The sequence below is a fragment of the Cydia splendana genome, chromosome 2 (genome assembly GCF_910591565.1).
Source record: "Cydia splendana chromosome 2, ilCydSple1.2, whole genome shotgun sequence".
In the NCBI taxonomy this organism is placed as follows: domain Eukaryota; kingdom Metazoa; phylum Arthropoda; class Insecta; order Lepidoptera; family Tortricidae; genus Cydia; species Cydia splendana.
In genome coordinates, this window is record NC_085961.1 from 23,943,407 (window position 1) to 23,956,941 (window position 13,535).

The 13,535-nt window shown below is 36.0% G+C and overlaps 1 protein-coding gene across 1 annotated transcript in view; it reads left to right on the top strand.

Annotated features, from left to right (window-relative positions):
* Positions 1-259: 259 nt before the first annotated feature.
* LOC134806023 (homeotic protein ultrabithorax) overlaps positions 260-13,535 on the top strand; it is a 210,180-nt gene continuing 196,904 nt past the window's right edge. The window contains exon 1 of the mRNA XM_063779231.1: positions 260-1,317. Within this exon, the coding sequence (XP_063635301.1) occupies positions 855-1,317 (463 nt within the window). The 5' untranslated portion in view covers positions 260-854. The remainder of the gene's footprint in view (positions 1,318-13,535) is intronic.

Genomic DNA, 13,535 nt, shown 5'->3' on the forward strand with positions numbered 1-13,535 from the left:
CGACCGAGAAGTGGTTGTAAAATCTTTTCTTTACTACCCGTTTCACTAATTGTACCTTTATGAGTTTACGACTTTTGCGGCTACTCGACAGTAGTAAAGTCACTTAAGTGCTTGGGTCGGTGTTTAGGAGAATAAAAGTCAAATAAACTTAAGTAGCCACTTTGGTTACAGCTTCCGCTCTTATGATTTATAGTGGCTCGCTCGATACTTGTTAGTTACAACCTAAACATTTATTTTTATATGTTGATGGCTATAATAATAGGTTGCAATCAATAAAAGCGCTATAGTTTTTCAAGCGGCCACGTGCGTTCAGTAGGAGTGATAAGAAAGGGAAAAGAGAGCGTAACTGATAATATTTAATAGTCATTAGCGAAAAGGGGACGGCGCAATATACGGTGTTGGTCGCGGCTCGCTCGGAAGGCAGGCGCGGCGGCGTGGCTCGCCGGCGCTTCAGTCAGTAGCTTGCGAGAGCCGGGTCGCGCCGCTACAGTGAACGCTCGCTCGCTCAAACACGGCCCGAAACTTCGCTCGCGACGCACGCCTCCCGCGTCTCGCACGCTCCAAAATAAAGCACCCACCACGTGATCGCGCTCGCTGTCACAACCTCTTAAAAACTCGTAAAACCCGCGGCACGCGCTACCGAGTCGTAAAATAATCGTAAAAAGTAAACACACATCAACTCGTTTATCGCCAACGAGGCCCATTATGACGCTCGAGTGACGTATAGGCGTATAACGACGACAATTAAATTATCGAAAATTAATTTCGGATTTTAGGAGTGACATTGGCGGAGGTCGCGTTATCACGGCGATGACATAAGTGTTTCTAACTGAGTGACGATAGTGATTGCGAAGATGAACTCTTACTTTGAGCAGGGTGGTTTTTACGGGGCGCACGGAGTGCACCAGGGGGGCGGCGGCGGAGACCAGTACAGAGGGTTTCCCCTGGGTCTGACGTACGCCCAGCCGCACGGGTTGCACCAGCCGAGACCGCAAGATTCCCCTTACGATGCGTCAGTGGCGGCAGCATGTAAGCTGTACGCGGGAGAGCAACAGTACGCCAAAGCGGATTGTTCGAAGACCGGAGGGGACCAGCAGAACGGTTACGGCGGCAAGGAGGGCTGGGGCTCGGGGCTGGGCGCGCTCGTGCGGCCCGCGGCGTGCACTCCGGAGGCTCGGTACAGCGAGTCGTCGAGCCCGGGCCGCGCGCTGCCGTGGGGCAACCAGTGCTCGCTGCCGGGCGCCGCCGCGGCCGCCGCGCAACCCGTCCAGCACCAACCCACCAACCACACCTTCTACCCTTGGATGGCCATAGCAGGTCAGTCTCAGACAATAACTCATAAAATAATTTTTTTAATCTCTATTACAAAATCTTCCAAAATTGATGTCTATTAAAAATTAAAATTATAAATTATCTATGTAAAATTGTAAATAAAATGTAACTTTCAATAATTAATCATTGACTCGACCGCATACCATATAGGTCGATCTTCAAAGTAAAAGCGCTAAAATGGCGCTTCCGAAAGCTTCTCTATGGGCCGTGCGTGAATCTCGTAGGAATCCAATAAGAACGGGCTATCAGGTGGTAGTGGCCGATTTCTCGGCTCAAGTGTCAATAAAACGCACATAAAACGAACGACCCTCGTCAGACTTTTATTGATGCGACAGATTTGAGACTTGAGTGTCATTTATAATCTTAAGCCATTGACGTCGACCTCAACTAATTAGACCCCATAAAAGAATTCTGATCGACGATAAAACAATAAAATTAAATTTGAATGGGTCATTATTAATTCGCACCTACTTAAACGTTTATGAATGCACGTTTTATAGCGTGAGTAAGTAACCAATTAAATAAATAAGATTTTATTTGCGCTTATGAGATTGTTTTAAGTATGAATTAATTGACAACTTCTACATCATAAATTGATTGTATAGTTGAGATTATTTTTTTCAACTACATACATATTCAGCACATTGTTTCTATTCGAGAGATGCGTACATATTTTAAAAATAGGTACAATAAATTGAATTAATTATAACGTGACTTAGTTTCTTTAATTTCTTTTAAGCGTGAATAGGTATCATCATTTATTTAACATACAATAAGTAAATTCCGTAACAATACAAATGAATAAAAATAGACTATAAATAAACTTAAAATTAATAAATATTAAATTAAAATAAGGGTATTATCTGATAAAATTTTAATTGGCATTTTAAGTTTCCGAATTAAAAAAAATATATTTCTGACATTTTACTTATATAAAATACTTTTTAATTATGATAATATCATAAAAATGAATAGCTCAATCTTACAATTCTACTTATTTTACATTAATCAAAACAGATGCGTCTAATTTGACGGAAATAGGTCTGTATTTAATGTGACTTTACATCCCAAATAGACTTTTTAGGATGGCCAACTGGCCACTTCAAATCAGTCCAGTCAGAAAATTTCTATATTTTCTGGTAACTAGCTATTTTATTTAACTTTACTCATGGACAAATTTACAGGAACGCAAAAAAAGTTTGATTACTAATTTTGAAATTATTTTAGGAGCTGTAATCCAGTAATTAACTTTTTTTTTGCTTTCCTAATAATTGGAAACTGTTTGTAAATTACATATTCTGTGGATATATTCTTTTTTAGTTTACGAAAATATTGAATGTGTTGACCCTTTAATGATACGTATTTATAAATAGGCTTATTCATCCATAAAAACTTATCAGCCTAAGAGCATAAATTTAATCCATTTTCCGATCCGATATCCACTGCGGCAATGCTACGAAAATCGAATAAGATGTGCTACGCGTCCAAGTCAGTGCTACGCCGTAGCCGGGCGTACTACACATCACAGTTCACCACAAGTTTATATGTCAGCGTAGTGCAAGTGTAATCGGTTGGATCCTTTTGTGAAACTTACACCGATCTTAAAAATCTTTAAGTAAAAAAAAACTTAAATCAAATAATTACATTAATTGACTTAAATTGTTACCTTTAGTATCTGTACTCTGTACAGATTGCAACCGCCTAATTTTTTAAAGCAATTAAATTAATTTGTAGACCGATAAAACTGGTTTCTTGTTTAAACAACTTGTTCAATAATAACAGTGTGAACTCGCTTATTAAGAAATGTTAGTAATACCACTATTTTGTGCAATTATTACACTTTTAAATTTACTTACAAATCATGAAACATTTAGTGCTCCGGTATATGATAGCGAAATATTTATACGTTTAAATTTACTTACAAATCATGAATTATTTAGTGCCCCGGTATGGTAGCGAAAACTAGCCATATTAAAATACTTCATTATAAAATAAGCTGACGTAGCATAATTTGTGTTGCTTACATGGACAAAATATTTTTTAGGTAACGTAAAAGGTAGGTAATATTTATACGTTTAAATTTACTTACAAATCATGAATTATTTAGTGCCCCGGTATGGTAGCGAAAACTAGCGATATTAAAATACTTCATTATAAAATAAGCTGACGTAGCATAATTTGTGTTGCTTACATGGTCAAAATATTTTTTAGGTAACGGTTTTACTGCCGTATTTTCGTGTGTAATGAGTTACATTAACTGGTTTAGTTATTAAATTAGCTTATTATTATGTCTATGTTTATAATTAATATTTATACTGCCTTATACAAAGATGATACAGTAAATCTATAAAATTGCCATAAGACAAAAAAACAGTTCGCACTGAAAATTGTATATCATTTTAGTTAAGTAAGTACCTACCTACCTACTTATAAAATGTCAATGGACAATTTTCCTTTAAGTATATAGAATTACTTAAATATTGTATTTACTGCATACAATTTTATAAAAAAAAAGCAAATTAAAAATGAGAACAATCTGTTTTGCATTTCATTCGTCAATAACACCAAATCGTAAAAAGCATTGTTCTACCAAGTTAAAACACGAAGCGTCATTTTAGTGGCCCGCGTTATGGCGGGAGCGCGCGCGCCGGGTCGACGACCCGATCTAGTTTGGGAGCATTATTATTAACTTGAGTGCCACTGACCATCGACAAATACTCACAAGATATGTTTCCTTCAGGAAGCGCACAAAAAATCGACAAGTACCCACGCAAAATAATATTTAAAAAAACCTCATCCCGCAATTTGTCAGATTCGAGTTTAGAATTCTAATGAGAACACCACATGATGTCTATCGAGATTGGATTTACAAGGACTCATAACTTTCATTCTGATTAGTTCGAAAAGGATCCTAATTAGATATTTTTAAATGTTATTGAACTGCAAAGTGTAAGCCGGTCGAGTAAGACTCGAGTCGAATTAGAATCCGAGATCGGAATCCCATTAATCTCGAGTCTAGCACTACCACGTAAACGCACGCATAATTAATGTGACGCGCGTGTGGTCCCGGTTCTCATAAGTCATGCGACTTGATAAAATTAAGTAACACGACCTAAAAAAATAATAAAACAAAAATAAGTAGTCGGACTGTCGGCCGTATTTCATTCGGGGTGCACGCAATGGGCCCGCGAAAACAATACAAGGACGCGGCCGAACCGTGCCCGTGCAACCTCCGACACGAACGCCCGGGGTCAGTGCAGGCTCTACGAGCTAAATAACGGAATAAAAAAATACAAAAATATAATCAATTTAATAGAGTTTCATCAATTTTACAATTTAGTCGAGAAAAATAAATTGACATTTTTTTCACTGATATTGTTGATAATTTTAACAAATATTTGCGTTTGTGTATCAATGCAAAAATATTTTTTTTATGGTAATACGTTTTGTCTCAGTTAAACTTTTGTAATTTTATGAATGAAATTTGGTAAAAGGCATGTAGGTAAGAAAATTACCTACCTATTCCTAAAAATAATTTGTCAGCATATATTATTTTTGGGCCGCACGACTGTAGTTTTTTTAATTTGCTTATTATCTACTTAATTGAATAATATTGTTTTAAGAAAGAAAATCCTCTACGATGTTTTCTAGGTATACATGCGTATTGAAATATTTAAATATATTATGTAAAGTATCTAAATGTAAAAAGTATTATAATTTTTAATTTACAATACTTGACCTTACTGAACTCTGCTGTGGGAATTAAGCGATGATAAATTGATTTTCGTATAACTATGTAAGTATAAGGTAATGATATGAAGCAATTATTTAATTTATACCGGGTGTGGCCTGTAACATGAGCAAAAAATTTAACTGTAGGCTGTACTCCTCATACTGACCAACATATGTTCAGCGACTTTTAAAAATAACTTGTGGTTTGATTTTTATTACACTTTAAAGTTTATTCTAAGACGCAATGTATTGCGAATTTTGTTATGTTTAAGGCGTGACAAGCAACGTTAATCACAATTATATTTCGCAACTTCATTCTTTGCGATTTATGGTTTACATATTGTAGTTACGCCCCCACGCATCAGCCTTGCACGATTTTTTAAAGTTTTTTTTTTTTTTTTTTTTTTTTTTTATTATACTTAGACTGGCAACACTAAAAACTTGTTCCCACTCCCATCCCCGCTACGGCGTCATGGTAGCTCCGTTAACCGCCATTTTCAATCATTCAACGGTTCCGTGCTCAAGCCTTCGCACGTCACGCAACACTTCATCAGTAACTATGAAGAGGAAACGCAGAAGCAACGACGAGGACGACGACTATATTCGAAAGAAAATAAGAAAATTGGAGCGCAGACTTTGGCAGAAGTCACGCCGCCGCATAAGAATGGTCGACTCGTCGGAAAGTGATAGCAGCGGTAAGTCTATAAAGAACACATGGTACTAAAAAAGTGATGCGTACTGCTAAATTTGGGCTGTTACTGTCACGCTATAAAAAACGATGCGAGCTACTATCCTGGGTAGTCTCTGTCGTAATTTAAAAAACCATATATATGGCCTTTGTAAAAAGCTTTAATGTAATGCGAGAAACTATCCTGGGTTATCTCTGTTACAAAACACAAGCTTTTAGCTAAATACACGTTTTAAAGAACGTTTTTGTTCGATACAGGCGAAAACGAGTCCGTTTCGGCGGATATTGAACCACGTGCTTCACGTCGAGCCTCGACGGGTCAAAGGTCTGCTTCACCAGCACCGGGGACATCGCACCAGGAGGAAACAGCTGCAGCGCAACCCAGCCGAGATCCTATACGTCCGACATCTCCTCAACCTGGCCCGTCGTCTGCACCAGATCAGTACGTACCTACCGAACCCGCACAGCCCGCGCAGACCGCGGAGCCCGCACCGTCCTCGCTCGAGGACATAGAATTGGACGAGGATATCCTCAATTTACTGGGCGAGGCTCCGAAATTGGATACGCAGTTGGGAAAAGGTGTTCACAAGGACGTAGCTTGTAGATGGCAGGAAGTATTAAACAAGGGATTACAAAAAGAAGTTAAAGACAAGTTAGCTGAAGAATACCTAATACCTGACAATTGCACTTTGTTAGTCCCTCCTATTTTAAACGCCGAAGCAAAAGCGGCGTTGCCTGATGCATTGATAAAAAGAGACACCTCTTTAATGCTTAGACAAAAACAGATAGCGTTAGCGTTGTCGGCACTCTCACAGGCTACGGATATTTTAATAAAACAGAAGTCTTCGTCGCCTGCCATACTAAAACCTATTAGCGACGCATGTCGTATTCTATGCGACTCTCATTTTACCGAGACGAAAATGAGAAGAAACTTTGTGATTTCCGCTATAAACACTGATTTGAAGGATACTTTAATTAATACCGAAAGGGACAAATTTTTATTTGGCGAGAACGTATCTGAGAAACTGAAAGCTGCGCAGACTGTACAAAAATCAGGAGATACATTAAAAAATACACAGAAGTCATATAATCCATTTAATAAAGCAAATTTCATAAAGAAAAATAGGTATCAACAAAATAAAGGAAATTTAAACTACAACACCCCGTATCGGAAGATGACGAACTACAACAGCAAGTCGGATGCGGGGCGGCCTCGTGCAGCAGCGCGGCCCGCGCCGGTGCCCTCCAACAGGTACAACACCCGCTACCGGGCCCGGGAGCGCCAGCGCGAACGCTCGCGCACACCTCCTCGGAGATACCAGCGGAGACAATAGACCATGAGGTAAAATACGCCGGCCGCTTGCAGCACTTCACTGAATCCTGGTCTGACATCACTGATGACCCTGTTATTTTATCGTGGACACAGGGTTATAAGATACCATTTTTATCTCATCCAATTTGTCAAGATCCTCCTGTAGTTTATTCAAAATCAGAGCAAGAAAGATTTGATTACAATATGGCTATTAAAAAACTATTACAAATAAACGAAATTTCAATATGCGAACACCACCCTGACGAATTCCTATCTAGCGTATTTTTAATACCTAAAGCTGACGGTAGTAAGAGATTTATTTTAAATTTAAAACGTCTAAATGAATTTGTAAAAACGACCCATTTTAAAATGGAGGATTATCGTACAGCGTCAAAACTAATTACGAATAATTGTTACATGTCTACGATTGATTTAAAAGATGCATATTATCTTATCCCCATTTACAAACCACATAGAAAGTATCTTCGATTCATGTTAGATGATGTTTTATACGAATTTAATTGTTTATGTTTTGGGTTATCGTCCTCGCCGTATGTGTTTACAAAAATTCTAAAACCAGTATATGAATACCTCAGACGCGAGAAGTACCTCTCTTGTTGTTATTTAGATGATACCCTCTGTATAGGAAAAACATATGATGAATGCAGACAGAACGTAAATTTAACAATATCTACATTAACGAAGCTTGGTTTTCTAATTAACTATGAAAAAAGTAGCTTGATCCCTAGCACCAGTTGCAAATTTTTAGGATTTATATTCGATTCAGAAAATATGCAATTAAAATTACCCTCATCAAAAATAAATAAAATTAGAGAAAATATCAATTCATTTCTGAACGTTAGTAAGTGTAAATTACGAGACTTTGCAAAACTTATTGGTCTTCTTACGTCAGCTTGCCCTGCATTGCAATTTTCCTGGTTGTACACCAAATTACTTGAACGACATAAATATTTATGTTTACTTAATAACCCTAGTTACAATGCAGTTATATCAATCCCAAAAACCTTACATTCTGATTTATTATGGTGGGCACGACACGTAGATCGTAATTTCAACCCTTTTAGATTTAATCAATTTGAAACTGAAATTTATTCTGACGCTTCTACTACAGGATGGGGGGCTTACAACAATGGCAATGAAGCTCACGGGTATTGGAAGCAGTCTGAAAGATTATGTCACATAAATGAGCTAGAATTGAAAGCAGCATATTTTGGCTTAAAGGTTTTCGCTCATGATATGTATGATTGCGAAATCCTCTTACGTATTGACAACACCACGGCCATTTCATGTATAAATAGAATGGGTAGTGTGCAATTCGAACATTTAAACTTAATTGCAAGAGAATTATGGCAGTGGTGTGAAAATCGTAAAATTATGGTTTTTGCTTCATACATAAACACGAAGGAAAACATTCAAGCTGATGAATTATCCCGTAAAAGATTTAGCGATACCGAATGGGAATTAGGAAATTATGCTTATGATCAAATAAAACAGTTATTTGGTGAACCGGAAGTAGATTTATTTGCCAGTAGATGTAATGCAAAATGTCACAAATATGTCACATGGAAAAATGATCCCGACGCTTGGAAGATAGACGCTTTTACAATATCTTGGAGACAACTATATTTTTATGCTTTTCCTCCATTCGCTTTGATTTTAAAAATGCTTCAAAAAATTATACACGACCGAGCAGAGGGCATTGTAGTTGTTCCAAATTGGCCAACACAACCTTGGTTCCCATTATTTAAACAATTAACCGTTTCAGAGTCCATACATTTTGATCCGAATATTTATTTGTTGCAATCTCCTTTCAGAACAACCCACAGTCTTCACAAGACTCTGTCACTAGTTGCCGCCAAATTATCAGGAAAGCACTATTGAAGAGATCATTGACCCCTAGGTCTGTAGAAATAATGTTGTCTTCTTTAAGCGATAGCACTTACAAACAATATAATGGTTGTATACAGTCATGGCTTACCTTTTGCAAAAACAATGGATATGATTATGAAAATACGTCGGTAGATGTTGTAATTAATTTTCTTGCTGAGATATTCGATTCAGGTGCCAAGTATGGCACTCTTAATAATTATAGATCTGCTTTGTCATTGTTACTAGGAAAAACCCTTGATGACGAAAAAATCAAGCGTTTTATGAAGGGTGTTTTTAGATTGAGACCTACGGCACCAAAATATAATTTGACATGGGATCCAAGCATGGTGTTAAACTTTCTAGCTCAAAAATGGCCTAATGAAGGTCTAAATCTAGAAACACTCTCTAAAAAGACACTCACTCTGTTGGCTTTAGCTACCGCACACCGTGTACAAACTTTCTCGTTGATTCAAATGCAAAATATTGATATGAGTTATGCTTCTGAAATAATTATTAAAATACCTGATATAATAAAGACGTCTCGACCAAATACTTTACAACCGGTGTTAAGACTTCCATTTTTTAATGAAAAACCAGAAATTTGTCCAGCTAGATGTTTACAGACGTACATAAATAAAACTACTTCACTTCGCAGTTCAGAAAACAACACTTTATTTATTAGCTATAAAAAACCACACTCAAAAGTATCATCACAAACATTGAGTCACTGGATTAAAGACACACTTCACAAAAGCGGTGTAGACACAAAAATATTCACTGCCCATAGTACTAGGCATTCGGCCACTTCTACAGCCAACAGATTGGGTGTTAGCCTAGACGTTATACGCAAAACTGCAGGTTGGAGTGATTCTTCTTGCGTTTTTGCCAAGTTTTATAATAAAGAAATTGTAGATGATTGCAATCAGTTTGCTCGGGTAATTCTCTCGAAGAACCTGTAAAGAAAAAATTATATTATGTATGTAAGAACATGATTAAAAATAAATAAATAACAAATTATAAATATTATCTTGTTTTGATTATATAACCTATACTTACCTTTAAAGAGATATTTTTATATCTCGTAACTTTATTTATTTTATCTCCTCTGTGTTTGAGAATTATTTCACATTTTGTGCTCTGAACATCCTACAATATGTAAACCATAAATCGCAAAGAATGAAGTTGCGAAATATAATTGATGATCAAACGAACTTACCAAGTGAAGTTCGATCACAATTATGTGAGCAACTTCATTCGACGCGATTTATCACAACCCACCCTCAATATTTAAAAATATTGTTGACTGACGTCACCCTACCCGACTTAAATAAGTAAAAATGATGAAATAAATTCTCAATATTTATGCTGTAAACAAAATGATTGAAAATGGCGGTTAACGGAGCTACCATGACGCCGTAGCGGGGATGGGAGTGGGAACAAGTTTTTAGTGTTGCCAGTCTAAGTATAATAAAAAAAAAAAAAAAAAAAAAAAAAAATTTAAAAAATCGTGCAAGGCTGATGCGTGGGGGCGTAACTACAATATGTAAACCATAAATCGCGTCGAATGAAGTTGCTCACATAATTGTGATCGAACTTCACTTGGTAAGTTCGTTTGATCATCAATAATATGGCGTGGCGATGGCGTCCATTGAAGATAATATTTATTTTGTATGAAAAATATAGGGAGTCTAAATACTTCATAATTTTTAAAAGTTGTTGAACAAAAGTGTCACCGTTTGAGAAGTACAATCTATGTTTTAATTCTTTGCTCATGTTACAGGCCACACCGTGTATACCTAAGTTGAAAAACCTGCATACATGTCGCCGAAGTTCATTACAATATACTTAATATAACACAACGTAACACAATGTCTTTTTAAGTTACATTCCATTTTAATTTCAGTAGGTACCTATGTTATCGGTTTAATCAAAGAAAATACCTCATACATAAAATATACATTTTAGACCTGGATTATCCTGTAAACGTCTAGCAAAGTGTACCTACTAAACATACCTATATAAGTAATTACAAAAAATAATATTACATAAATAATTAAATTACATACCTACATACAAATCAAGTCAACATTTATTTTTTTCAATCAACAGTCGTGTAGACATTATCATACAAAGTTGCATTGCAACTTGAGGGCTTGCATCCTTCAGCCGCTAACCACACTAACCCCAGCCTTGGGACCTGACCCTATAATTTCTAAAACTGGTTCCAAAATTGGCGACCGAATAATGCTCGGGGCCGACCATTTAAATGCTCCTTCATTAAAGGGAAATGAGATATTGTAATCACCAGGTTACTTGCTTTTTAAATGTTATTGCGTTAAATCGCTTTGTGCAAGTGTGAAGAATTCTCCGTGGGCGAACTAGGATTGTTTTGGCTGTGGAAGGGATGTCAGATTTTAATAGGCAATCTAGAGTTTTGAGATTATTAGGTGGCTAAAAAATAAAACAGTTGTGATTTATAGCGTAACTTTTTTTAGACAGTAGATATAAGTATAGATGTCTTAAGGATTTTTTTAAATAGGTACACACTACTTATAGTATAATATAAGAAAATAAGTGTTGAGAACATGGTATATGCACGTGTGAAATATTAAAAACTATAGTTGGTCAAACCAAATTTGTCAGTAAATAAGAACAATAAAACTACTCATCCTTTTCTTTTGGGTGCTAGTACTAGTGTAAGACAAAGATATTATGATTATCTCTATCTATGTTTGAATGCGACAGTCCTTTGACAAACTATAAACACAAATGCCATAACATGAAATATTCGGTATTAGTAGTCTAATACCTTACCTAGTAATATTCAGTCCATTAACGTTATAACGTTCTTATTCTTATCTACCTTAAGTTAGGAAAAGAGGTACCTTTTTGGTATTATTATTGACATATTAATTATATGAATTTTAAGTTTTGAAATATTCATTTTAAAACAACACTAGGTACCGTGAATATAGCCAACTTTGCCACCAGGGGAAACTTTGCCCAAAACGAAAATTTTAAGCAAATTCGTTAATGTAGAAAAATTTAAAATACTTATGGCCACCCTACTATTTTTAGCAGAAAATAGGTTAAATTTGTGACAAAACTATACACCAAACATGTACACAACTTGACTTGGGAATTTTCAGCGAGTTGTCAAATATATGGTATATTTCGGCGGGCAAAAAATTGTTAAAAAATGAATGCATGTATTAGAAAAAAATTGAGAACCCTTTGACAAATATTTCCGGGTTTCAGTTATAAAACATGAAGCATAGATTATGTCCATTGAGGTTTAATCTAAAAAGGCCTAAAGACACAAAAGTTTTGGCGGTGGGCAATGTAATCCGGTAATTTACAGACCTATGGATGCCAACATTGCCCACCACCAAAAAGGGCTTGTGTTAGGGTTGTCACTTTTGACAAATTTACCCAACTTCGCAAGTAAAAGAAGGTTATGTTTGTACACTAAAGTAAGTTTATAAATATATACAACCTGGATAATTGCAATCTCAAGGGACCGGCCATTTTTTGTCAATTAACCAGGTTTTTCATTTAAGCAGGTCTTGTCAATTAAAGAGGTTCAAGAAATCGTTGTGTCAATTATAGAGGTTTCCATTAATAGAGGTTGCGTTCTGACAAATTTCTTTTATGGAGGTGCAAATAACTATTATCTACACGCTTACGTTCTGGGTTTCTGGTCTATATATTATATTGCTTCTGTCTATACTTGCACTTTTACACTACATTAATTACTACTTTATTTTCTTATCATTTGGGTTTAAAAAATTCCCTTGAATTGTAGAAGAAAGTTTTATTAGAATGTAAAAAGCATACTTTGTTTTTGATTTAATCAAAACTATTTCACCTACTACAGGCTGTGATTGATATCCAATAAATAAATTGAATTCTGGATGAAGATATAAATAAAATAATCATTGCTATTAAAATATTGTTTCTGCTGTCTACAACTACATTATTTCAATTACAGAGGTAATAAGTAAGACTCGTTTCAATAATAGAGGTAAAAAGAAGAGCAAAAATAACGGATTTTTTTAGCATAGGGTCAATTATAGAGGTCTTTGTTGCAATGTGGTCAATTACAGAGGCAAAATTACGAAATGCACTAAAATCTAAATTGCAATTATAGAGGTTCCAAAATTTCAATTATAGAGGCCTTTTGGTCTCAAGGGACCGGGACCGGACTTTTGGTTGCAATTATTGAGGTTTTCCATTTATCCAGGTGCCAATTAACCAGGTTTCACTGTACTGTATTTGATTGGTCTTATTATCCTTTATTTAGATGTTTTATACCTTTTACGCATGAAAAATACAGCAAAACTCATATTTTAGGCCATTAAACTATTGTAACAGGTTTTCTCTAAAGTGACAACCCTAGCCTTTGTAAAATGCTTAGGTGAGTCTTGTATGGAAAAGGGCAAAAACGGGTAGGCAACATTGCCCACCCGATTTATTCAAAAGTTTACATACTTATCGATAAGTTATTAACAGGGAATGGTAGGATTGCCCAAAAACTTTTTGTGATTCTTAGACATCATCATCATAAGAGCTGTATTTCAG